Genomic DNA, 24179 nt, shown 5'->3' with positions numbered 1-24179 from the left:
GTCTGCCACTTGCCCGGTCCCATCCGCGCTCTGCCACCCGCCCGATCCCGTCTGCCACTTGCCCAGTCCCATCCGCGCTCTGCCACCCGCCCGATCCCGTCTGCCACTTGCCCAGTCCCATCCGCGCTCTGCCACCCGCCCGATCCCGTCTGCCACTTGCCCAGTCCCATCCGCGCTCTGCCACCCGCCCGATCCCGTCTGCCACTTGCCCAGTCCCATCCGCGCTCTGCCACCCGCCCGATCCCGTCTGCCACTTGCCCAGTCCCATCCGCGCTCTGCCACCCGCCCGATCCCGTCTGCCACTTGCCCGGTCCCATCCGCGCTCTGCCACCCGCCCGATCCCGTCTGCCACTTGCCCAGTCCCATCCGCGCTCTGCCACCCGCCCGATCCCGTCTGCCACTTGCCCAGTCCCATCCGCGCTCTGCCACCCGCCCGATCCCGTCTGCCACTTGCCCGGTCCCATCCGCGCTCTGCCACCCGCCCGATCCCGTCTGCCACTTGCCCAGTCCCATCCGCGCTCTGCCACCCGCCCGATCCCGTCTGCCACTTGCCCAGTCCCATCCGCGCTCTGCCACCCGCCCGATCCCGTCTGCCACTTGCCCGGTCCCATCCGCGCTCTGCCACCCGCCCGATCCCGTCTGCCACTTGCCCAGTCCCATCCGCGCTCTGCCACCCGCCCGATCCCGTCTGCCACTTGCCCAGTCCCATCCGCGCTCTGCCACCCGCCCGATCCCGTCTGCCACTTGCCCTGTCCCATCCGCGCTCTGCCACCCGCCCGATCCCGTCTGCCACTTGCCCAGTCCCATCCGCGCTCTGCCACCCGCCCGATCCCGTCTGCCACTTGCCCAGTCCCATCCGCGCTCTGCCACCCGCCCGATCCCGTCTGCCACTTGCCCTGGTCCCATCCGCGCTCTGCCACCCGCCCGATCCCGTCTGCCACTTGCCCAGTCCCATCCGCGCTCTGCCACCCGCCCGATCCCGTCTGCCACTTGCCCGGTCCCATCCGCGCTCTGCCACCCGCCCGATCCCGTCTGCCACTTGCCCAGTCCCATCCGCGCTCTGCCACCCGCCCGATCCCGTCTGCCACCTGCCCAGTCCCATCCGCGCTCTGCCACCCGCCCGATCCCGTCTGCCACTTGCCCAGTCCCATCCGCGCTCTGCCACCCGCCCGATCCCGTCTGCCACTTGCCCAGTCCCATCCGCGCTCTGCCACCCGCCCGATCCCGTCTGCCACTTGCCCTGTCCCATCCGCGCTCTGCCACCCGCCCGATCCCGTCTGCCACTTGCCCGGTCCCATCCGCGCTCTGCCACCCGCCCGATCCCGTCTGCCACTTGCCCAGTCCCATCCGCGCTCTGCCACCCGCCCGATCCCGTCTGCCACTTGCCCTGTCCCATCCGCGCTCTGCCACCCGCCCGATCCCGTCTGCCACTTGCCCGGTCCCATCCGCGCTCTGCCACCCGCCCGATCCCGTCTGCCACTTGCCCGGTCCCATCCGCGCTCTGCCACCCGCCCGATCCCGTCTGCCACTTGCCCGGTCCCATCCGCGCTCTGCCACCCGCCCGATCCCGTCTGCCACTTGCCCTGTCCCATCCGCGCTCTGCCACCCGCCCGATCCCGTCTGCCACTTGCCCGGTCCCATCCGCGCTCTGCCACCCGCCCGATCCCGTCTGCCACTTGCCCTGTCCCATCCGCGCTCTGCCACCCGCCCGATCCCGTCTGCCACTTGCCCAGTCCCATCCGCGCTCTGCCACCCGCCCGATCCCGTCTGCCACTTGCCCAGTCCCATCCGCGCTCTGCCACCCGCCCGATCCCGTCTGCCACTTGCCCAGTCCCATCCGCGCTCTGCCACCCGCCCGATCCCGTCTGCCACTTGCCCAGTCCCATCCGCGCTCTGCCACCCGCCCGATCCCGTCTGCCACTTGCCCTGTCCCATCCGCGCTCTGCCACCCGCCCGATCCCGTCTGCCACTTGCCCAGTCCCATCCACGCTCTGCCACACGCCCGATCCCGTCTGCCCCTTGCCCAGTCCCATCCACGCTCTGCCACACGCCCGATCCCGTCTGCCCCTTGCCCAGTCCCATCCACGCTCTGCCACGCGCCCGATCCCGTCTGCCACTTGCCCAGTCCCATCCGCGCTCTGCCACCCGCCCGATCCCGTCTGCCACTTGCCCGGTCCCATCCGCGCTCTGCCACCCGCCCGATCCCGTCTGCCACTTGCCCAGTCCCATCCGCGCTCTGCCACCCGCCCGATCCCGTCTGCCACTTGCCCAGTCCCATCCGCGCTCTGCCACCCGCCCGATCCCGTCTGCCACTTGCCCAGTCCCATCCGCGCTCTGCCACCCGCCCGATCCCGTCTGCCACTTGCCCAGTCCCATCCGCGCTCTGCCACCCGCCCGATCCCGTCTGCCACTTGCCCTGTCCCATCCGCGCTCTGCCACCCGCCCGATCCCGTCTGCCACTTGCCCCGTCCCATCCGCGCTCTGCCACCCGCCCGATCCCGTCTGCCACTTGCCCGGTCCCATCCGCGCTCTGCCACCCGCCCGATCCCGTCTGCCACTTGCCCAGTCCCATCCGCGCTCTGCCACCCGCCCGATCCCGTCTGCCACTTGCCCAGTCCCATCCGCGCTCTGCCACCCGCCCGATCCCGTCTGCCACTTGCCCAGTCCCATCCGCGCTCTGCCACCCGCCCGATCCCGTCTGCCACTTGCCCAGTCCCATCCGCGCTCTGCCACCCGCCCGATCCCGTCTGTCACTTGCCCTGTCCCATCCGCGCTCTGCCACCCGCCCGATCCCGTCTGCCACTTGCCCTGTCCCATCCGCGCTCTGCCACCCGCCCGATCCCGTCTGCCACTTGCCCAGTCCCATCCGCGCTCTGCCACACGCCCGATCCCGTCTGCCACTTGCCCGGTCCCATCCGCGCTCTGCCACCCGCCCGATCCCGTCTGCCACTTGCCCAGTCCCATCCGCGCTCTGCCACACGCCCGATCCCGTCTGCCACTTGCCCTGTCCCATCCGCGCTCTGCCACCCGCCCGATCCCGTCTGCCACTTGCCCAGTCCCATCCGCGCTCTGCCACCCGCCCGATCCCGTCTGCCACTTGCCCTGGTCCCATCCGCGCTCTGCCACCCGCCCGATCCCGTCTGCCACTTGCCCAGTCCCATCCGCGCTCTACCACCCGCCCGATCCCGTCTGCCACTTGCCCGGTCCCATCCGCGCTCTGCCACCCGCCCGATCCCGTCTGCCACTTGCCCAGTCCCATCCGCGCTCTGCCACCCGCCCGATCCCGTCTGCCACTTGCCCAGTCCCATCCGCGCTCCGCCACCCGCCCGATCCCGTCTGCCACTTGCCCAGTCCCATCCGCGCTCCGCCACCCGCCCGATCCCGTCTGCCACTTGCCCAGTCCCATCCGCGCTCTGCCACCCGCCCGATCCCGTCTGCCACTTGCCCAGTCCCATCCGCGCTCTGCCACCCGCCCGATCCCGTCTGCCACTTGCCCGGTCCCATCCGCGCTCTGCCACCCGCCCGATCCCGTCTGCCACTTGCCCGGTCCCATCCGCGCTCTGCCACCCGCCCGATCCCGTCTGCCACTTGCCCAGTCCCATCCGCGCTCTGCCACCCGCCCGATCCCGTCCGCCACTTGCCCAGTCCCATCCGCGCTCTGCCACCCGCCCGATCCCGTCCGCCACTTGCCCAGTCCCATCCGCGCTCTGCCACCCGCCCGATCCCGTCCGCCACTTGCCCAGTCCCATCCGCGCTCTGCCACCCGCCCGATCCCGTCTGCCACTTGCCCAGTCCCATCCGCGCTCTGCCACCCGCCCGATCCCGTCTGTCACTTGCCCAGTCCCATCCGCGCTCTGCCACCCGCCCGATCCCGTCTGCCACTTGCCCAGTCCCATCCGCGCTCTGCCACCCGCCCGATCCCGTCCGCCACTTGCCCAGTCCCATCCGCGCTCTGCCACCCGCCCGATCCCGTCCGCCACTTGCCCAGTCCCATCCGCGCTCTGCCACCCGCCCGATCCCGTCTGCCACTTGCCCAGTCCCATCCGCGCTCTGCCACCCGCCCGATCCCGTCTGCCACTTGCCCAGTCCCATCCGCGCTCTGCCACCCGCCCGATCCCGTCTGCCACTTGCCCAGTCCCATCCGCGCTCTGCCACCCGCCCGATCCCGTCTGCCACTTGCCCAGTCCCATCCGCGCTCTGCCACCCGCCCGATCCCGTCTGCCACTTGCCCGGTCCCATCCGCGCTCTGCCACCCGCCCGATCCCGTCTGCCACTTGTCCGGTCCCATCCGCGCTCTGCCACACGCCCGATCCCGTCTGCCACTTGCCCGGTCCCATCCGCGCTCTGCCACCCGCCCGATCCCGTCTGCCACTTGCCCGGTCCCATCCGCGCTCTGCGACCCGCCCGATCCCGTCTGCCACTTGCCCGGTCCCATCCACGCTCTGCCACCCGCCCGATCCCGTCTGCCACTTGCCCAGTCCCATCCGCGCTCTGCCACCCGCCCGATCCCGTCTGCCACTTGCCCAGTCCCATCCACGCTCTGCCACCCGCCCGATCCCGTCTGCCACTTGCCCAGTCCCATCCGCGCTCTGCCACCCGCCCGATCCCGTCTGCCACTTGCCCGGTCCCATCCGCGCTCTGCCACCCGCCCGATCCCGTCTGCCACTTGCCCGGTCCCATCCGCGCTCTGCCACCCGCCCGATCCCGTCTGCCACTTGCCCAGTCCCATCCGCGCTCTGCCACCCGCCCGATCCCGTCTGCCACTTGCCCAGTCCCATCCGCGCTCTGCCACCCGCCCGATCCCGTCTGCCACTTGCCCAGTCCCATCCGCGCTCTGCCACCCGCCCGATCCCGTCTGCCACTTGCCCGGTCCCATCCGCGCTCTGCCACCCGCCCGATCCCGTCTGCCGCTTGCCCGGTCCCATCCGCGCTCTGCCACCCGCCCGATCCCGTCTGCCACTTGCCCAGTCCCATCCGCGCTCTGCCACCCGCCCGATCCCGTCTGCCACTTGCCCGGTCCCATCCGCGCTCTGCCACCCGCCCGATCCCGACTGCCACTTGCCCAGTCCCATCCGCGCTCTGCCACACGCCCGATCCCGTCTGCCACTTGCCCAGTCCCATCCGCGCTCTGCCACACGCCCGATCCCGTCTGCCACTTGCCCGGTCCCATCCGCGCTCTGCCACCCGCCCGATCCCGTCTGCCACTTGCCCAGTCCCATCCGCGCTCTGCCACCCGCCCGATCCCGTCTGCCACTTGCCCAGTCCCATCCGCGCTCTGCCACCCGCCCGATCCCGTCTGTCACTTGCCCTGTCCCATCCGCGCTCTGCCACCCGCCCGATCCCGTCTGCCACTTGCCCTGTCCCATCCGCGCTCTGCCACCCGCCCGATCCCGTCTGCCACTTGCCCAGTCCCATCCGCGCTCTGCCACACGCCCGATCCCGACTGCCACTTGCCCAGTCCCATCCGCGCTCTGCCACACGCCCGATCCCGTCTGCCACTTGCCCAGTCCCATCCGCGCTCTGCCACCCGCCCGATCCCGTCCGCCACTTGCCCAGTCCCATCCGCGCTCTGCCACCCGCCCGATCCCGTCCGCCACTTGCCCAGTCCCATCCGCGCTCTGCCACCCGCCCGATCCCGTCCGCCACTTGCCCAGTCCCATCCGCGCTCTGCCACCCGCCCGATCCCGTCTGCCACTTGCCCAGTCCCATCCGCGCTCTGCCACCCGCCCGATCCCGTCTGCCACTTGCCCAGTCCCATCCGCGCTCTGCCACCCGCCCGATCCCGTCTGCCACTTGCCCAGTCCCATCCGCGCTCTGCCACCCGCCCGATCCCGTCCGCCACTTGCCCAGTCCCATCCGCGCTCTGCCACCCGCCCGATCCCGTCCGCCACTTGCCCAGTCCCATCCGCGCTCTGCCACCCGCCCGATCCCGTCTGCCACTTGCCCAGTCCCATCCGCGCTCTGCCACCCGCCCGATCCCGTCTGCCACTTGCCCAGTCCCATCCGCGCTCTGCCACCCGCCCGATCCCGTCTGCCACTTGCCCAGTCCCATCCGCGCTCTGCCACCCGCCCGATCCCGTCTGCCACTTGCCCAGTCCCATCCGCGCTCTGCCACCCGCCCGATCCCGTCTGCCACTTGCCCGGTCCCATCCGCGCTCTGCCACCCGCCCGATCCCGTCTGCCACTTGCCCGGTCCCATCCGCGCTCTGCCACACGCCCGATCCCGTCTGCCACTTGCCCAGTCCCATCCGCGCTCTGCCACCCGCCCGATCCCGTCTGCCACTTGCCCGGTCCCATCCGCGCTCTGCCACCCGCCCGATCCCGTCTGCCACTTGCCCGGTCCCATCCGCGCTCTGCCACCCGCCCGATCCCGTCTGCCACTTGCCCAGTCCCATCCGCGCTCTGCCACCCGCCCGATCCCGTCTGCCACTTGCCCAGTCCCATCCGCGCTCTGCCACCCGCCCGATCCCGTCTGCCACTTGCCCAGTCCCATCCGCGCTCTGCCACCCGCCCGATCCCGTCTGCCACTTGCCCGGTCCCATCCGCGCTCTGCCACCCGCCCGATCCCGTCTGCCACTTGCCCGGTCCCATCCGCGCTCTGCCACCCGCCCGATCCCGTCTGCCACTTGCCCAGTCCCATCCGCGCTCTGCCACCCGCCCGATCCCGTCTGCCACTTGCCCGGTCCCATCCGCGCTCTGCCACCCGCCCGATCCCGACTGCCACTTGCCCAGTCCCATCCGCGCTCTGCCACACGCCCGATCCCGTCTGCCACTTGCCCAGTCCCATCCGCGCTCTGCCACACGCCCGATCCCGTCTGCCACTTGCCCGGTCCCATCCGCGCTCTGCCACCCGCCCGATCCCGTCTGCCACTTGCCCAGTCCCATCCGCGCTCTGCCACCCGCCCGATCCCGTCTGCCACTTGCCCCGTCCCATCCGCGCTCTGCCACCCGCCCGATCCCGTCTGCCACTTGCCCAGTCCCATCCGCGCTCTGCCACCCGCCCGATCCCGTCTGCCACTTGCCCAGTCCCATCCGCGCTCTGCCACCCGCCCGATCCCGTCTGCCACTTGCCCGGTCCCATCCGCGCTCTGCCACCCGCCCGATCCCGTCTGCCACTTGCCCAGTCCCATCCGCGCTCTGCCACCCGCCCGATCCCGTCTGCCACTTGCCCAGTCCCATCCGCGCTCTGCCACCCGCCCGATCCCGTCCGCCACTTGCCCAGTCCCATCCGCGCTCTGCCACCCGCCCGATCCCGTCCGCCACTTGCCCAGTCCCATCCGCGCTCTGCCACCCGCCCGATCCCGTCTGCCACTTGCCCAGTCCCATCCGCGCTCTGCCACCCGCCCGATCCCGTCTGCCACTTGCCCAGTCCCATCCGCGCTCTGCCACCCGCCCGATCCCGTCTGCCACTTGCCCAGTCCCATCCGCGCTCTGCCACCCGCCCGATCCCGTCTGCCACTTGCCCAGTCCCATCCGCGCTCTGCCACCCGCCCGATCCCGTCTGCCACTTGCCCGGTCCCATCCGCGCTCTGCCACCCGCCCGATCCCGTCTGCCACTTGCCCGGTCCCATCCGCGCTCTGCCACCCGCCCGATCCCGTCTGCCACTTGCCCAGTCCCATCCGCGCTCTGCCACCCGCCCGATCCCGTCTGCCACTTGCCCGGTCCCATCCGCGCTCTGCCACCCGCCCGATCCCGTCTGCCACTTGCCCGGTCCCATCCGCGCTCTGCCACCCGCCCGATCCCGTCTGCCACTTGCCCAGTCCCATCCGCGCTCTGCCACCCGCCCGATCCCGTCTGCCACTTGCCCAGTCCCATCCGCGCTCTGCCACCCGCCCGATCCCGTCTGCCACTTGCCCAGTCCCATCCGCGCTCTGCCACCCGCCCGATCCCGTCTGCCACTTGCCCGGTCCCATCCGCGCTCTGCCACCCGCCCGATCCCGTCTGCCACTTGCCCGGTCCCATCCGCGCTCTGCCACCCGCCCGATCCCGTCTGCCACTTGCCCAGTCCCATCCGCGCTCTGCCACCCGCCCGATCCCGTCTGCCACTTGCCCGGTCCCATCCGCGCTCTGCCACCCGCCCGATCCCGACTGCCACTTGCCCAGTCCCATCCGCGCTCTGCCACACGCCCGATCCCGTCTGCCACTTGCCCAGTCCCATCCGCGCTCTGCCACACGCCCGATCCCGTCTGCCACTTGCCCGGTCCCATCCGCGCTCTGCCACCCGCCCGATCCCGTCTGCCACTCGCCCGGTCCCATCCGCGCTCTGCCACCCGCCCGATCCCGTCTGCCACTTGCCCGGTCCCATCCGCGCTCTGCCACCCGCCCGATCCCGTCTGCCACTTGCCCAGTCCCATCCGCGCTCTGCCACCCGCCCGATCCCGTCTGCCACTTGCCCAGTCCCATCCGCGCTCTGCCACCCGCCCGATCCCGTCTGCCACTTGCCCCGTCCCATCCGCGCTCTGCCACCCGCCCGATCCCGACTGCCACTTGCCCAGTCCCATCCGCGCTCTGCCACCCGCCCGATCCCGTCTGCCACTTGCCCGGTCCCATCCGCGCTCTGCCACCCGCCCGATCCCGTCTGCCACTTGCCCGGTCCCATCCGCGCTCTGCCACCCGCCCGATCCCGTCTGCCACTTGCCCGGTCCCATCCGCGCTCTGCCACCCGCCCGATCCCGTCTGCCACTTGCCCAGTCCCATCCGCGCTCTGCCACCCGCCCGATCCCGTCTGCCACTTGCCCAGTCCCATCCGCGCTCTGCCACCCGCCCAATCCCGTCTGCCACTTGCCCAGTCCCATCCGCGCTCTGCCACCCGCCCGATCCCGTCTGCCACTTGCCCAGTCCCATCCGCGCTCCGCCACCCGCCCGATCCCGTCTGCCACTTGCCCTGTCCCATCCGCGCTCCGCCACCCGCCCGATCCCGTCTGCCACTTGCCCAGTCCCATCCGCGCTCCGCCACCCGCCCGATCCCGTCTGCCACTTGCCCGGTCCCATCCGCGCTCTGCCACCCGCCCGATCCCGTCCGCCACTTGCCCAGTCCCATCCACGCTCTGCCACCCGCCCGATCCCGTCTGCCACTTGCCCAGTCCCATCCGCGCTCTGCCACCCGCCCGATCCCGTCTGCCACTTGCCCTGTCCCATCCGCGCTCTGCCACCCGCCCGATCCCGTCTGCCACTTGCCCCGTCCCATCCGCGCTCTGCCACCCGCCCGATCCCGTCTGCCACTTGCCCTGTCCCATCCGCGCTCTGCCACCCGCCCGATCCCGTCTGCCACTTGCCCGGTCCCATCCGCGCTCTGCCACCCGCCCGATCCCGTCTGCCACTTGCCCAGTCCCATCCGCGCTCTGCCACCCGCCCGATCCCGTCTGCCACTTGCCCAGTCCCATCCGCGCTCTGCCACCCGCCCGATCCCGTCTGCCACTTGCCCTGTCCCATCCGCGCTCTGCCACCCGCCCGATCCCGTCTGCCACTTGCCCGGTCCCATCCGCGCTCTGCCACCCGCGCGATCCCGTCTGCCACTTGCCCGGTCCCATCCGCGCTCTGCCTCCCGCCCGATCCCGTCCGCCACTTGCCCAGTCCCATCCGCGCTCTGTCACCCGTCTGATCCCGTCTGCCACTTGCCCGGTCCCATCCGCGCTCTGCCACACGCCCGATCCCGTCTGCCACTTGCCCAGTCCCATCCGCGCTCTGCCACACGCCCGATCCCGTCCGCCACTTGCCCAGTCCCATCCGCGCTCTGCCACCCGCCCGATCCCGTCCGCCACTTGCGCGGTCCCATCCGCGCTCTGCCTCCCGCCCGATCCCGTCTGCCACTTGCCCGGTCCCATCCGCGCTCTGCCACCCGCCCGATCCCGTCTGCCACTTGCCCGGTCCCATCCGCGCTCTGCCACCCGCCCGATCCCGTCTGCCACTTGCCCTGTCCCATCCGCGCTCTGCCACCCGCCCGATCCCGTCCGCCACTTGCCCAGTCCCATCCGCGCTCTGCCACCCGCCCGATCCCGTCCGCCACTTGCCCAGTCCCATCCGCGCTCTGCCACCCGCCCGATCCCGTCTGCCACTTGCCCAGTCCCATCCGCGCTCTGCCACCCGCCCGATCCCGTCTGCCACTTGCCCGGTCCCATCCGCGCTCTGCCACCCGCCCGATCCCGTCTGCCACTTGCCCGGTCCCATCCGCGCTCTGCCACCCGCCCGATCCCGTCTGCCACTTGCCCGGTCCCATCCGCGCTCTGCCACCCGCCCGATCCCGTCTGCCACTTGCCCAGTCCCATCCGCGCTCTGCCACCCGCCCGATCCCGTCTGCCACTTGCCCAGTCCCATCCGCGCTCTGCCACCCGCCCGATCCCGTCTGCCACTTGCCCAGTCCCATCCGCGCTCTGCCACCCGCCCGATCCCGTCCGCCACTTGCCCAGTCCCATCCGCGCTCTGCCACCCGCCCGATCCCGTCTGCCACTTGCCCAGTCCCATCCGCGCTCTGCCACCCGCCCGATCCCGTCTGCCACTTGCCCGGTCCCATCCGCGCTCTGCCACCCGCCCGATCCCGTCTGCCACTTGCCCAGTCCCATCCACGCTCTGCCACCCGCCCGATCCCGTCTGCCACTTGCCCGGTCCCATCCGCGCCCTGCCACCCGCCCGATCCCGTCTGCCACTTGCCCAGTCCCATCCACGCTCTGCCACCCGCCCGATCCCGTCTGCCACTTGCCCGGTCCCATCCGCGCTCTGCCACCCGCCCGATCCCGTCTGCCACTTGCCCGGTCCCATCCGCGCTCTGCCACCCGCCCGATCCCGTCTGCCACTTGCCCAGTCCCATCCACGCTCTGCCACCCGCCCGATCCCGTCTGCCACTTGCCCGGTCCCATCCGCGCTCTGCCACCCGCCCGATCCCGTCTGCCACTTGCCCAGTCCCATCCACGCTCTGCCACCCGCCCGATCCCGTCTGCCACTTGCCCGGTCCCATCCGCGCTCTGCCACCCGCCCGATCCCGTCTGCCACTTGCCCGGTCCCATCCGCGCTCTGCCACCCGCCCGATCCCGTCTGCCACTTGCCCGGTCCCATCCGCGCTCTGCCACCCGCCCGATCCCGTCTGCCACTTGCCCAGTCCCATCCGCGCTCTGCCACCCGCCCGATCCCGTCTGCCACTTGCCCGGTCCCATCCGCGCTCTGCCACCCGCCCGATCCCGTCTGCCACTTGCCCGGTCCCATCCGCGCTCTGCCTCCCGCCCGATCCCGTCTGCCACTTGCCCTGTCCCATCCGCGCTCTGCCACCCGCCCGATCCCGTCTGCCACTTGCCCAGTCCCATCCGCGCTCTGCCACCCGCCCGATCCAGTCTGCCACTTGCCCAGTCCCATCCGCGTTCTGCCACCCGCCCGATCCCGTCTGCCACTTGCCCGGTCCCATCCGCGCTCTGCCACCCGCCCGATCCCGTCTGCCACTTACCCTGTCCCATCCGCGCTCTGCCACCCGCCCGATCCCGTCTGCCACTTGCCCTGTCCCATCCGCGCTCTGCCACCCGCCCGATCCCGTCTGCCACTTGCCCAGTCCCATCCGCGCTCTGCCACCCGCCCGATCCCGTCTGCCACTTGCCCAGTCCCATCCGCGCTCTGCCACCCGCCCGATCCCGTCTGCCACTTGCCCGGTCCCATCCGCGCTCTGCCACCCGCCCGATCCCGTCTGCCACTTGCCCAGTCCCATCCGCGCTCTGCCACCCGCCCGATCCCGTCTGCCACTTGCCCAGTCCCATCCGCGCTCTGCCACCCGCCCGATCCCGTCTGCCACTTGGCCAGTCCCATCCGCTCTCTGCCACCCGCCCGATCCCGTCTGCCACTTGCCCAGTCCCATCCGCGCTCTGTCACCCGCCCGATCCCGTCTGCCACTTGCCCAGTCCCATCCGCGCTCTGCCACCCGCCCGATCCCGTCTGCCACTTGCCCAGTCCCATCCGCGCTCTGCCACCCGCCCGATCCCGTCTGCCACTTGCCCAGTCCCATCCGCGCTCTGCCACCCGCCCGATCCCGTCTGCCACTTGCCCAGTCCCATCCGCGCTCTGCCACCCGCCCGATCCCGTCTGCCACTTGCCCGGTCCCATCCGCGCTCTGCCACCCGCCCGATCCCGTCTGCCACTTGCCCGGTCCCATCCGCGCTCTGCCACCCGCCCGATCCCGTCTGCCACTTGCCCGGTCCCATCCGCGCTCCGCCACCCGCCCGATCCCGTCTGCCACTTGCCCGGTCCCATCCGCGCTCCGCCACCCGCCCGATCCCGTCTGCCACTTGCCCAGTCCCATCCGCGCTCTGCCACCCGCCCGATCCCGTCTGCCACTAGCCCAGTCCCATCCACGCTCTGCCACCCGCCCGATCCCGTCCGCCACTTGCCCAGTCCCATCCGCGCTCTGCCACCCGCCCGATCCCGTCTGCCACTTGCCCTGTCCCATCCGCGCTCTGCCACCCGCCCGATCCCGTCTGCCACTTGCCCGGTCCCATCCGCGCTCTGCCACCCGCCCGATCCCGTCTGCCACTTGCCCGGTCCCATCCGCGCTCTGCCACCCGCCCGATCCCGTCTGCCACTTGCCCTGTCCCATCCGCGCTCTGCCACCCGCCCGATCCCGTCTGCCACTTGCCCTGTCCCATCCGCGCTCTGCCACCCGCCCGATCCCGTCTGCCACTTGCCCAGTCCCATCCGCGCTCTGCCACCCGCCCCATCCCGTCCCCCACTTGCCCAGTCCCATCCGCGCTCTGCCACCCGCCCGATCCCGTCTGCCACTTGCCCAGTCCCATCCGCGCTCTGCCACCCGCCCGATCCCGTCTGCCACTTGCCCCGTCCCATCCGCGCTCCGCCACCCGCCCGATCCCGTCTGCCACTTGCCCAGTCCCATCCGCGCTCTGCCACCCGCCCGATCCCGTCTGCCACTTGCCCAGTCCCATCCGCGCTCTGCCACCCGCCCGATCCCGTCTGCCACTTGCCCAGTCCCATCCGCGCTCTGCCACCCGCCCGATCCCGTCTGCCACTTGCCCAGTTCCATCCGCGCTGTGCCACCCGCCCGATCCCGTCTGCCACTTGCCCAGTCCCATCCGCGCTCTGCCACCCGCCCGATCCCGTCCGCCACTTGCCCAGTCCCATCCGCGCTCTGCCACCCGCCCGATCCCGTCTGCCACTTGCCCTGTCCCATCCGCGCTCTGCCACCCGCCCGATCCCGTCTGCCACTTGCCCGGTCCCATCCGCGCTCTGCCACCCGCCCGATCCCGTCTGCCACTTGCCCGGTCCCATCCGCGCTCTGCCACCCGCCCGATCCCGTCTGCCACTTGCCCTGTCCCATCCGCGCTCTGCCACCCGCCCGATCCCGTCTGCCACTTGCCCTGTCCCATCCGCGCTCTGCCACCCGCCCGATCCCGTCTGCCACTTGCCCAGTCCCATCCGCGCTCTGCCACCCGCCCCATCCCGTCCCCCACTTGCCCAGTCCCATCCGCGCTCTGCCACCCGCCCGATCCCGTCTGCCACTTGCCCAGTCCCATCCGCGCTCTGCCACCCGCCCGATCCCGTCTGCCACTTGCCCCGTCCCATCCGCGCTCCGCCACCCGCCCGATCCCGTCTGCCACTTGCCCAGTCCCATCCGCGCTCTGCCACCCGCCCGATCCCGTCTGCCACTTGCCCAGTCCCATCCGCGCTCTGCCACCCGCCCGATCCCGTCTGCCACTTGCCCAGTCCCATCCGCGCTCTGCCACCCGCCCGATCCCGTCTGCCACTTGCCCAGTTCCATCCGCGCTGTGCCACCCGCCCGATCCCGTCTGCCACTTGCCCAGTCCCATCCGCGCTCTGCCACCCGCCCGATCCCGTCTGCCACTTGCCCGGTACCATCCGCGCTCTGCCACCCGCCCGATCCCGCCTGCCACTTGCCCAGTCCCATCCGCGCTCTGCCACCCGCCCGATCCCGTCTGCCACTTGCCCGGTCCCATCCGCGCTCTGCCACCCGCCCGATCCCGTCTGCCACTTGCCCAGTCCCATCCGCGCTCTGGCACCCGCCCGATCCCGTCTGCCACTTGCCCGATCCCATCCGGGCCAGCAGCACAATCCGCACCCGGTACCTTCCCCCGAGGGCCAACAGCACAATCCGCACCCGGTACCTTCCCCCGAGGGCCAACAGCACAATCCGCACCCGGCACCTTCCCCCGAGGTCCAGCAGCACAATCCACACCCGGTACCTTCCCCCCAGGGCCAGCAGCACAATCCACACCCGGTACCTTCCCCCGAGGGCCAACAGCACAATCCACACCCGGTACCTTCCCACGAGGGCCAGCAGCACAATCCGCACCCGGTACCTTCCCCCGAGGGCCAGCAGCACCATCCACACCCGGTACCTTCCCCCGAGGTCCAGCAGCACAATCCACACCCGCTACCTTCCCCCGAGGGCCAGCAGCACAATCCACACCCGGTACCTTCCCCCGAGGGCCAGCAGCACAATCCGCACCCGGCACCTTCCCCCGAGGGCCAGCAGCACAATCCACACCCGGTACCTTCCCCCGAGGGCCAGCAGCACAATCCGCACCCGGTACCTTCCCCCGAGGGCCATCAGCACAATCCGCACCCGGTACCTTCCCCCGAGGGCCAGCAGCACAATCCACACCCGGCACCTTCCCCCGAGGTCCAGCAGCACAATCCACACCCGGTACCTTCCCCCGATGGCCAGCAGCACAATCCACACCCGGTACCTTCCCCCGATGGCCAGCAGCACAATCCACACCCGGCACCTTCCCCCGAGGGCCAGCAGCACAATCCACCCCCGGTACCTTCCCCCGAGGGCCAGCAGCACAATCCGCACCCGGCACCTTCCCCCGAGGGCCAACAGCACAATCCACACCCGGCACCTTCCCCCGAGGGCCAGCAGCACAATCCACACCCGGTACCTTCCCCCGAGGGCCAGCAGCACAATCCGCACCCGGCACCTTCCCCCGAGGTCCAGCAGCACAATCCGCACCCGGTACCTTCCCCCGAGGGCCAGCAGCACCATCCACACCCGGTACCTTCCCCCGAGGGCCAGCAGCACAATCCACACCCGGTACCTTCCCCCGAGGGTCAGCAGCACAATCCGCACCCGGTACCTTCCCCCGAGGGCCAACAGCACAATCCACACCCGGTACCTTCCCCCGAGGGCCAGCAGCACAATCCACACCTGGTACCTTCCCCCGAGGGCCTGCAGCACAATCCGCACCCGGCACCTTCCCCCGAGGGCCAACAGCACAATCCACACCCGGTACCTTCCCCCGAGGGCCAGCAGCACAATCCACACCCGGTCCCTTCCCCCGAGGGCCAGCAGCACAATCCGCACCCGGTACCTTCCCCCGAGGGCCAGCAGCACAATCCTCACCCGGTACCTTCCCCCGAGGGCCAGCAGCACAATCCGCACCGGTACCTTCCCCCGAGGGCCACCAGCACAATCCGCACCCGGCACCTTCCCCCGAGGGCCAGCAGCACAATCCACACCCGGTACCTTCCCCCGAGGGCCAACAGCACAATCCACACCCGCTACCTTCCCCCGAGGGCCAGCAGCACAATCCGCACCTGGCACCTTCCCCCGAGGGCCAGCAGCACAATCCACACCCGGTACCTTCCCCCGAGGGCCAACAGCACAATCCACACCCGGCACCTTCCCCCGAGGACCAGCAGCACAATCCACACCCGGTACCTTCCCCCGAGGGCCAACAGCACAATCCACACCCGGCACCTTCCCCCGAGGGCCAGCAGCACAATCCGCACCCGGTACCTTCCCCCGAGGGCCAGCAGCACAATCCACACCCGGCACCTTCCCCCGAGGGCCAGCAGCACAATCTGCACCCGACACCTTCCCCCGAGGGCCAGCAGCACAATCCAGACCCGGTACCTTCCCCCGAGGGCCAGCAGCACAATCCGCACCCGGCACCTTCCCCCGAGGGCCAGCAGCACAATCCGCACCCGGTACCTTCCCCCGAGGGCCAGCAGCACAATCCACACCCGGTACCTTCCCCCGAGGGCCAGCAGCACAATCCACACCCGGCACCTTGCCCCGAGGGCCAGCAGCACAATCCGCACCCGGCACCTTCCCCCGAGGGCCAGCAGCACAATCCACACCCGGCACCTTCCCCCGAGGGCCAGCAGCACAATCCACACCCGGCACCTTCCCCCGAGGGCCAGCAGCACAATCCACACCCGGCACCTTCCCCCGAGGGCCAGCAGCACAATCCACACCCGGTACCTTCCCCCGAGGGCCAACAGCACAATCCACACCCGGTACCTTCCCCCGAGGACCAGCAGCACAATCCGCACCCGGTACCTTCCCCCGAGGACCAGCAGCACAATCCACACCCGGCACCTTCCCCCGAGGGCCAGCAGCACAATCCACACCCGGCACCTTCCCCCGAGGGCCAGCAGCACAATCCACACCCGGCACCTTCCCCCGAGGGCCAACAGCACAATCCACACCCGGTACCTTCCCCCGAGGGCCAGCAGCACAATCCACACCCGGCACCTTCCCCCGAGGGCCAGCAGCACAATCCACACCCGGCACCTTCCCCCGAGGGCCAGCAGCACAATCCGCACCCGGTACCTTCTCCCGAGGGCCAGCAGCACAATCCACACCCGGTACCTTCCCCCGAGGGCCAGCAGCACAATCCACACCCAGTACCTTCCCCCGAGGGCCAACAGCACAATCCACACCCGGTACCTTCCCCCGAGGGCCAACAGCACAATCCACACCCGGTACCTTCCCCCGAGGGCCAGCAGCACAATCCGCACCCGGCACCTTCCCCCGAGGGCCAGCAGCACAATCCACACCCGGCACCTTCCCCCGAGGGCCAGCAGCACAATCCACACCCGGTACCTTCCCCCGAGGACCAGCAGCACAATCCACACCCGGCACCTTCCCCCGAGGGCCAGCAGTACAATCCACACCCGGCACCTTCCCCCGAGGGCCAGCAGCACAATCCACACCCGGCACCTTCCCCCGAGAGCCAACAGCACAATCCGCACCCGGCACCTTCCCCCGAGAGCCAACAGCACAATCCACACCCGGTACCTTCCCCCGAGGGCCAGCAGCACAATCCACACCCGGTACCTTCCCCCGAGGGCCAGCAGCACAATCCACACCCGGTACCTTCCCCCGAGGGCCAACAGCACAATCCACACCCGGCACCTTCCCCCGAGGGCCAGCAGCACAATCCACACCCGGCACCTTCCCCCGAGGGCCAGTAGCACAATCCACACCCGGCACCTTCCCCCGAGGGCCAGCAGCACAATCCGCACCCGGCACCTTCCCCCGAGGGCCAGCAGCACAATCCGCACCCGGTACCTTCCCCCGAGGGCCAACAGCACAATCCGCACCCGGTACCTTCCCCCGAGGGTCAACAGCACAATCCACACCCAGCACCTTCCCCCGAGGGCCAGCAGCACAATCCACACCCGGCACCTTCCCCCGAGGGCCAACAGCACAATCCGCACCCGGTACCTTCCCCCGAGGGCCAGCAGCACAATCCGCACCCGGTACCTTCCCCCGAGGGCCAGCAGCACAATCCACACCCGGTACCTTCCCCCGAGGGCCAGCAGCACAATCCACACCCGGTACCTTCCCCCGAGGGCCAGCAGCACAATCCACACCCGGTACCTTCCCCCGAGGGCCAGTAGCACAATCCGCACCCGGTACCTTCCCCCGAGGGCCAACAGCACAATCCACACCCGGTACCTTCCCCCGAGGGCCAGCAGCACAATCCGCACCCGGTACCTTCCCCCGAGGGCCAGCAGCACAATCCGCACCCGGTACCTTCCCCCGAGGGCCAGCAGCACAATCCACACCCGGTACCTTCCCCCGAGGGCCAGCAGCACAATCCGCACCCGGCACCTTCCCCCGAGGGCCAGCAGCACAATCCGCACCCGGTACCTTCCCCCGAGGGCCAACAGCAAAATCACACCCGGTACCTTCCCCCGAGGGCCAGCAGCACAATCCACACCCGGTACCTTCCCCCGAGGGCCAGCAGCACAATCCGCACCCGGTACCTTCCCCCGAGGGCCAGCAGCACAATCCGCACCCGGTACCTTCCCCCGAGGGCCAACAGCACAATCCACACCCGGCACCTTCCCCCGAGGGCCAGCAGCACAATCCGCACCCGGTACCTTCCCCCGAGGGCCAACAGCACAATCCACACCCGGTACCTTCCTCCGAGGGCCAGCAGCACAATCCACACCCGGTACCTTCCCCCGAGGGCCAGCAGCACAATCCGCACCCGGCACCTTCCCCCGAGGGCCAGCAGCACAATCCGCACCCGGTACCTTCCCCCGAAGGCCAGCAGCACAATCCGCACCCGGTACCTTCCCCCGAGGGCCAGCAGCACAATCCACACCCGGTACCTTCCCCCGAGGGCCAGCAGCACAATCCGCACCCGGTACCTTCCCCCGAGGGCCAACAGCACAATCCACACCCGGCACCTTCCCCCGAGGGCCAGCAGCACAATCCACACCCGGTACCTTCCCCCGAGGGCCAGCAGCACAATCCACACCCGGTACCTTCCCCCGAGGGCCAGCAGCACAATCCGCACCCGGCACCTTCCCCCGAGGGCCAGCAGCACAATCCGCACCCGGTACCTTCCCCCGAGAGCCAGCAGCACAATCCACACCCGGTACCTTCCCCCGAGGGCCAGCAGCACAATCCGCACCCGGCACCTTCCCCCGAGGGCCAGCAGCACAATCCACACCCGGTACCTTCCCCCGAGGGCCAGCAGCACAATCCACACCCGGTACCTTCCCCCGAGGGCCAGCAGCACAATCCACACCCGGTACCTTCCCCCGAGGGCCAGCAGCACAATCCACACCCGGCACCTTCCCCCGAGGACCAGCAGCACAATCCGCACCCGGTACCTTCCCCCGAGGGCCAACAGCACAATCCGCACCCGGTACCTTCCCCCGAGGGCCAGCAGCACAATCCGCACCCGGTACCTTCCCCCGAGGGCCAACAGCACAATCCACACCCGGCACCTTCCCCCGAGGGCCAGCAGCACAATCCGCACCCGGTACCTTCCCCCGAGGGCCAACAGCACAATCCACACCCGGTACCTTCCTCCGAGGGCCAGCAGCACAATCCACACCCGGTACCTTCCCCCGAGGGCCAGCAGCACAATCCGCACCCGGTACCTTCCCCCGAGGGCCAACAGCACAATCCGCACCCGGCACCTTCCCCCGAGGGCCAACAGCACAATCCACACCCGGTACCTTCCCCCGAGGGCCAGCAGCACAATCCGCACCCGGCACCTTCCCCCGAGGGCCAGCAGCACAATCCACACCCGGCACCTTCCCCCGAGGGCCAGCAGCACAATCCGCACCCGGCACCTTCCCCCGAGGGCCAGCAGCACAATCCGCACCCGGTACCTTCCCCCGAAGGCCAGCAGCACAATCCGCACCCGGTACCTTCCCCCGAGGGCCAGCAGCACAATCCACACCCGGTACCTTCCCCCGAGGGCCAGCAGCACAATCCGCACCCGGTACCTTCCCCCGAGGGCCAACAGCACAATCCACACCCGGCACCTTCCCCCGAGGGCCAGCAGCACAATCCACACCCGGTACCTTCCCCCGAGGGCCAGCAGCACAATCCACACCCGGTACCTTCCCCCGAGGGCCAGCAGCACAATCCGCACCCGGCACCTTCCCCCGAGGGCCAGCAGCACAATCCGCACCCGGTACCTTCCCCCGAGAGCCAGCAGCACAATCCACACCCGGTACCTTCCCCCGAGGGCCAGCAGCACAATCCGCACCCGGCACCTTCCCCCGAGGGCCAGCAGCACAATCCACACCCGGTACCTTCCCCCGAGGGCCAGCAGCACAATCCACACCCGGTACCTTCCCCCGAGGGCCAGCAGCACAATCCACACCCGGCACCTTCCCCCGAGGGCCAGCAGCACAATCCACACCCGGCACCTTCCCCCGAGGACCAGCAGCACAATCCGCACCCGGTACCTTCCCCCGAGGACCAGCAGCACAATCCACACCCGGTACCTTCCCCCGAGGGCCAGCAGCACAATCCACACCCGGTACCTTCCCCCGAGGGCCAACAGCACAATCCGCACCCGGTACCTTCCCCCGAGGGCCAGTAGCACAATCCACACCCGGTACCTTCCCCCGAGGGCCAGTAGCACAATCCACACCCGGTACCTTCCCCCGAGGGCCAGCAGCACAATCCGCACCCGGCACCTTCCCCCGAGGGCCAGCAGCACAATCCGCACCCGGTACCTTCCCCCGAGGGCCAGCAGCACAATCCACACCCGGTACCTTCCCCCGAGGGCCAGCAGCACAATCCGCACCCGGCACCTTCCCCCGAGGGCCAGCAGCACAATCCACACCCGGTACCTTCCCCCGAGGGCCAGCAGCACAATCCACACCCGGTACCTTCCCCCGAGGGCCAACAGCACAATCCGCACCCGGTACCTTCCCCCGAGGGCCAGTAGCACAATCCACACCCGGTACCTTCCCCCGAGAGCCAGCAGCACAATCCACACCCGGCACCTTCCCCCGAGGGCCAGCAGCACAATCCGCACCCGGTACCTTCCCCCGAGGGCCAGCAGCACAATCCGCACCCGGTACCTTCCCCCGAGGGCCAGCAGCACAATCCACACCCGGTACCTTCCCCCGAGGGCCAGCAGCACAATCCACACCCGGTACCTTCCTCCGAGGGCCAGCAGCACAATCCGCACCCGGTACCTTCCCCCGAGGGCCAGCAGCACAATCCGCACCCGGTACCTTCCCCCGAGGGCCAGCAGCACAATCCACACCCGGTACCTTCCCCCGAGGGCCAGCAGCACAATCCACACCCGGTACCTTCCCCCGAGGGCCAGCAGCACAATCCGCACCCGGTACCTTCCCCCGAGGGCCAGCAGCACAATCCACACCCGGTACCTTCCCCCGAGGGCCAGCAGCCCAATCCGCACCCGGTACCTTCCCCCGAGGGCCAGCAGCACAATCCACACCCGGCACCTTCCCCCGAGGGCCAGCAGCACAATCCACACCCGGTACCTTCCTCCGAGGGCCAGCAGCACAATCCACACCCGGTACCTTCCCCCGAGAGCCAGCAGCACAATCCGCACCCGGTACCTTCCCCCAAGGGCCAACAGCACAATCCGCACCCGGTACCTTCCCCCGAGGGCCAGCAGCACAATCCACACCCGGTACCTTCCTCCGAGGGCCAGCAGCACAATCCACACCCGGTACCTTCCCCCGAGAGCCAGCAGCACAATCCGCACCCGGTACCTTCCCCCGAGGGCCAGCAGCACAATCCGCACCCGGCACCTTCCCCCGAGGGCCAGCAGCACAATCCACACCCGGTACCTTCCCCCGAGGACCAGCAGCACAATCCGCACCCGGTACCTTCCCCCGAGGGCCAGCAGCACAATCCACACCCGGTACCTTCCCCCGAGGGCCAGCAGCAGAGCGGGGGTGGGGCGGGGGGAGAAGGCCCCAGGCACATGGCGGCAGAGCGGGGGCGGGGCGGGGGGAGAAGGCCCCAGGCATGTGGCGGCAGAGCGGGGGCGGGGCGGGGGGAGAAGGCCCCAGGCACATGGCGGCAGAGCGGGGGCGGGGCGGGGGGAGAAGGCCCCAGGCATGTGGCGGCAGAGCGGGGGCGGGGCGGGGCGGGGGGAGAAGGCCCCAGGCATGGGGCAGCAGAGCGGGGGCGGGGCGGGGGGAGAAGGCCCCAGGCACGTGGCGGCAGAGCGGGGGCGGGGGTCAGCCAGCCCAGAGCAGCAGAGCGCCCGGCCCCTCGCTCGGCCGGGCCAGGCCAGGGCACACCTACCCTTCTTGCGACCGACGTCGTCCGACTCTGGCTTGCGGCTGACGGAGACGACTTTCATCACCAGGTGGTTCCCCCCCTGGCGGATCAGCGACACCACTTGCTTGTGCCCAACCTTGACCACATTCACGCCATTCACCTGGGACACGGAGACAGAGATGAGCCTCGGGCCGCCCCGCCAGCACGGGGGAGTCCGGGGCTGTGTTCTCAGCTGGCCGGCACACAGGCAGGGGGCATCAGGCGCCGGGTACCGGCCACAACAGGGAGCCTCTTTACTGGTCTGTAGTTCAGCTAGTGGATGGGGAAACGGAGGCTGACAGGTCACCGGCTAGGAACCAGAAACTCCTGCCGTGCCACAAGTTGGCGTCAGGCCTGAGGCCACAGCTGATGGGCTGTGGGCCATGGCAGATTGCTAATGGAAGCACCCAAATATCGTCAACACATGTACAGTGAGGACAAACCACCAGAGGCCACAGCCCATCCCCTCCATGTGGCCATTCGAAATGCCCGGAGAGGGGCCTCCCTGGCCTGTGGAGACCGAGGGGTGAAGGTCTCCTACCCCGCAGGCCTACCCCCACGGAGCTCACAGGGTTTACGGGTCAGCCCCACGCCTCAGGGCATCCCAGGTCAGTGCCTGAGACTCGCAATGGGGCGACGTGGTACCTGGAGGGGTCAAACGGAGCTGCCTAGCCCCAGTGGGCACCGTATGGAGCTGTGCACAAGGCCTGACGCCCGGCCAGGCCTGCTCGGAGTAAGAGGCGGGGAGCTCCCCAGCAGGTAGCCGGCCCCCCTCCAAGGCCACCCTGGACACGCAGCTCTGACCTCGGCCCACGGGACGCATGCGCAGCACCCGCGGCTCCGCCCATGGGCATCGACTGGGCGGAGGAGCCAGGCGTTTCTGGTTCCTAGCCTTGGTTCAATTCCCCAGGTTCCCACACCCCTTCTCGGGCTGTCTGGCAACTCCTCAGCAGGCTGGAGGAGCCAGGCTGGGCATCGCCCCCCCGCCCAGGTTTTAGTGCGGTCTCCTCGGAAGGGGTGCACCGAGCCTTCGCCCATTGAAGCCCAGCTCCCAGACGGCCTCCAGCTCTGTGACTCCATTGCCTGCTGCGTACAACGGAGGCTAGTTGTCACCCAGGCCTGTTCGGTAAAGGACTCTGAGGGCTCGTGCTGCCTCCTCCGGGGCCACCCGGCCTGGTTGCCGGTGGGGCTACACGGCGGTTGGGTGGACAGCTGGCGCTCATGTTGCTGGTGAGCACAGAATTCAAACACGAGGGTTTTCAAAAGCACGTGGATCTGGTAAAAGCACACTACTAAGGTTGCAAATCCGCACCCTGACGGGCGTCGGGATGCCAAGCTCACGGTGCCCGTGCAACATCCCTTCCATGCTGGTGCACAGGCATTACGAGACCGTCGCCTGCAGGGCCCAGGCTTATTCTGTGCACTGGGTGGAGAGCGGCTCACTAGTCTTTTCATGATTCTCTTCGTGACCCTGGTCCCAGGACCGGGGCACCAGGCAACGCTGCCCCGAACGCGGAAAGATTCACTTCCCTGTGCTCGTTCTAGGGGCTCATGTAATGCCGGAGAGACTCAAGCAGTCCAGGGGTGCCAAGCCACAGCATCCTGGGAGACAAGCGGAGCGTGGCAGGGCAGGGTCTGTGCTGCCCTGGGAGAGCAGCACAGAGACGGCCGTTGTTGGGAAGCCAATGGTGACAAACAGGAGACCATACAGCTGAGATCTGGAAAAGTGCCTCGCGGTGAGAGCTGTCTGGCTTATAGAATCATAGAATCATAGAATAATAGGACTGGAAGGGACCTCAAGAGGTCATCGAGTCCAGCCCCCCGCCCTCAAGGCAGGACCAAGCTCCACCTACACCATCCCTGACAGATGTCTATCTAACCTGTTCTTAAATATCTCCAGAGAGGGAGATTCCACCACCTCCCTTGGCAATTTATTCCAATATTTGACCACCCTGACAGTTAGGAATTTTTTCCTAATGTCCAATCTAAACCTCCCCTGCTGCACTTTAAGCCCATTACTCCTTGTCCTGTCCTCAGAAACCAAGAGGAACAAATTTTCTCCTTCCTCCTTGTGACACCCTTTTAGATATTTGAAAACCGCTATCATGTCCCCCCTTAATCTTCTTTTTTCCAAACTAAACAAGCCCAGTTCATGAAGCCTGGCTTCATAGGTCATGTTCTCTAGACCTTTAATCATTCTTGTCGCTCTTCTCTGTACCCTTTCCAATTTCTCCACATCTTTCTTGAAATGTGGCGCCCAGAACTGGACACAGTACTCCAGCTGAGGCCTAACTAGTGCAGAGTAGAGCGGCAGAATGACTTCACGAGTTTTGCTTACAACACACCTGTTGATACAACCTAGAATCATATTTGCTTTTT

At 69.4% G+C, this 24179-nt stretch overlaps 1 protein-coding gene across 3 annotated transcripts in view; it reads right to left on the bottom strand.

The window, feature by feature from the left end:
- The window catches only part of SHANK3 (SH3 and multiple ankyrin repeat domains 3), a 780355-nt gene that overhangs the window by 105155 nt on the left and 651021 nt on the right, over positions 1 to 24179 (bottom strand). For all 3 annotated transcript variants that reach the window (XM_075914851.2, XM_089777650.1, XM_075914857.2), the window contains one exon: positions 21786 to 21921. In XM_075914851.2, coding sequence (XP_075770966.2) covers positions 21786 to 21921 — 136 coding nt within the window. The remainder of the gene's footprint in view (positions 1 to 21785; positions 21922 to 24179) is intronic.

This window comes from Pelodiscus sinensis, chromosome 1, assembly GCF_052426305.1.
Source record: "Pelodiscus sinensis isolate ZL-2025 chromosome 1, ASM5242630v1, whole genome shotgun sequence".
Taxonomy (NCBI): Eukaryota; Metazoa; Chordata; order Testudines; family Trionychidae; genus Pelodiscus; species Pelodiscus sinensis.
This window is presented reverse-complemented; position numbering and strand designations above follow the sequence as displayed.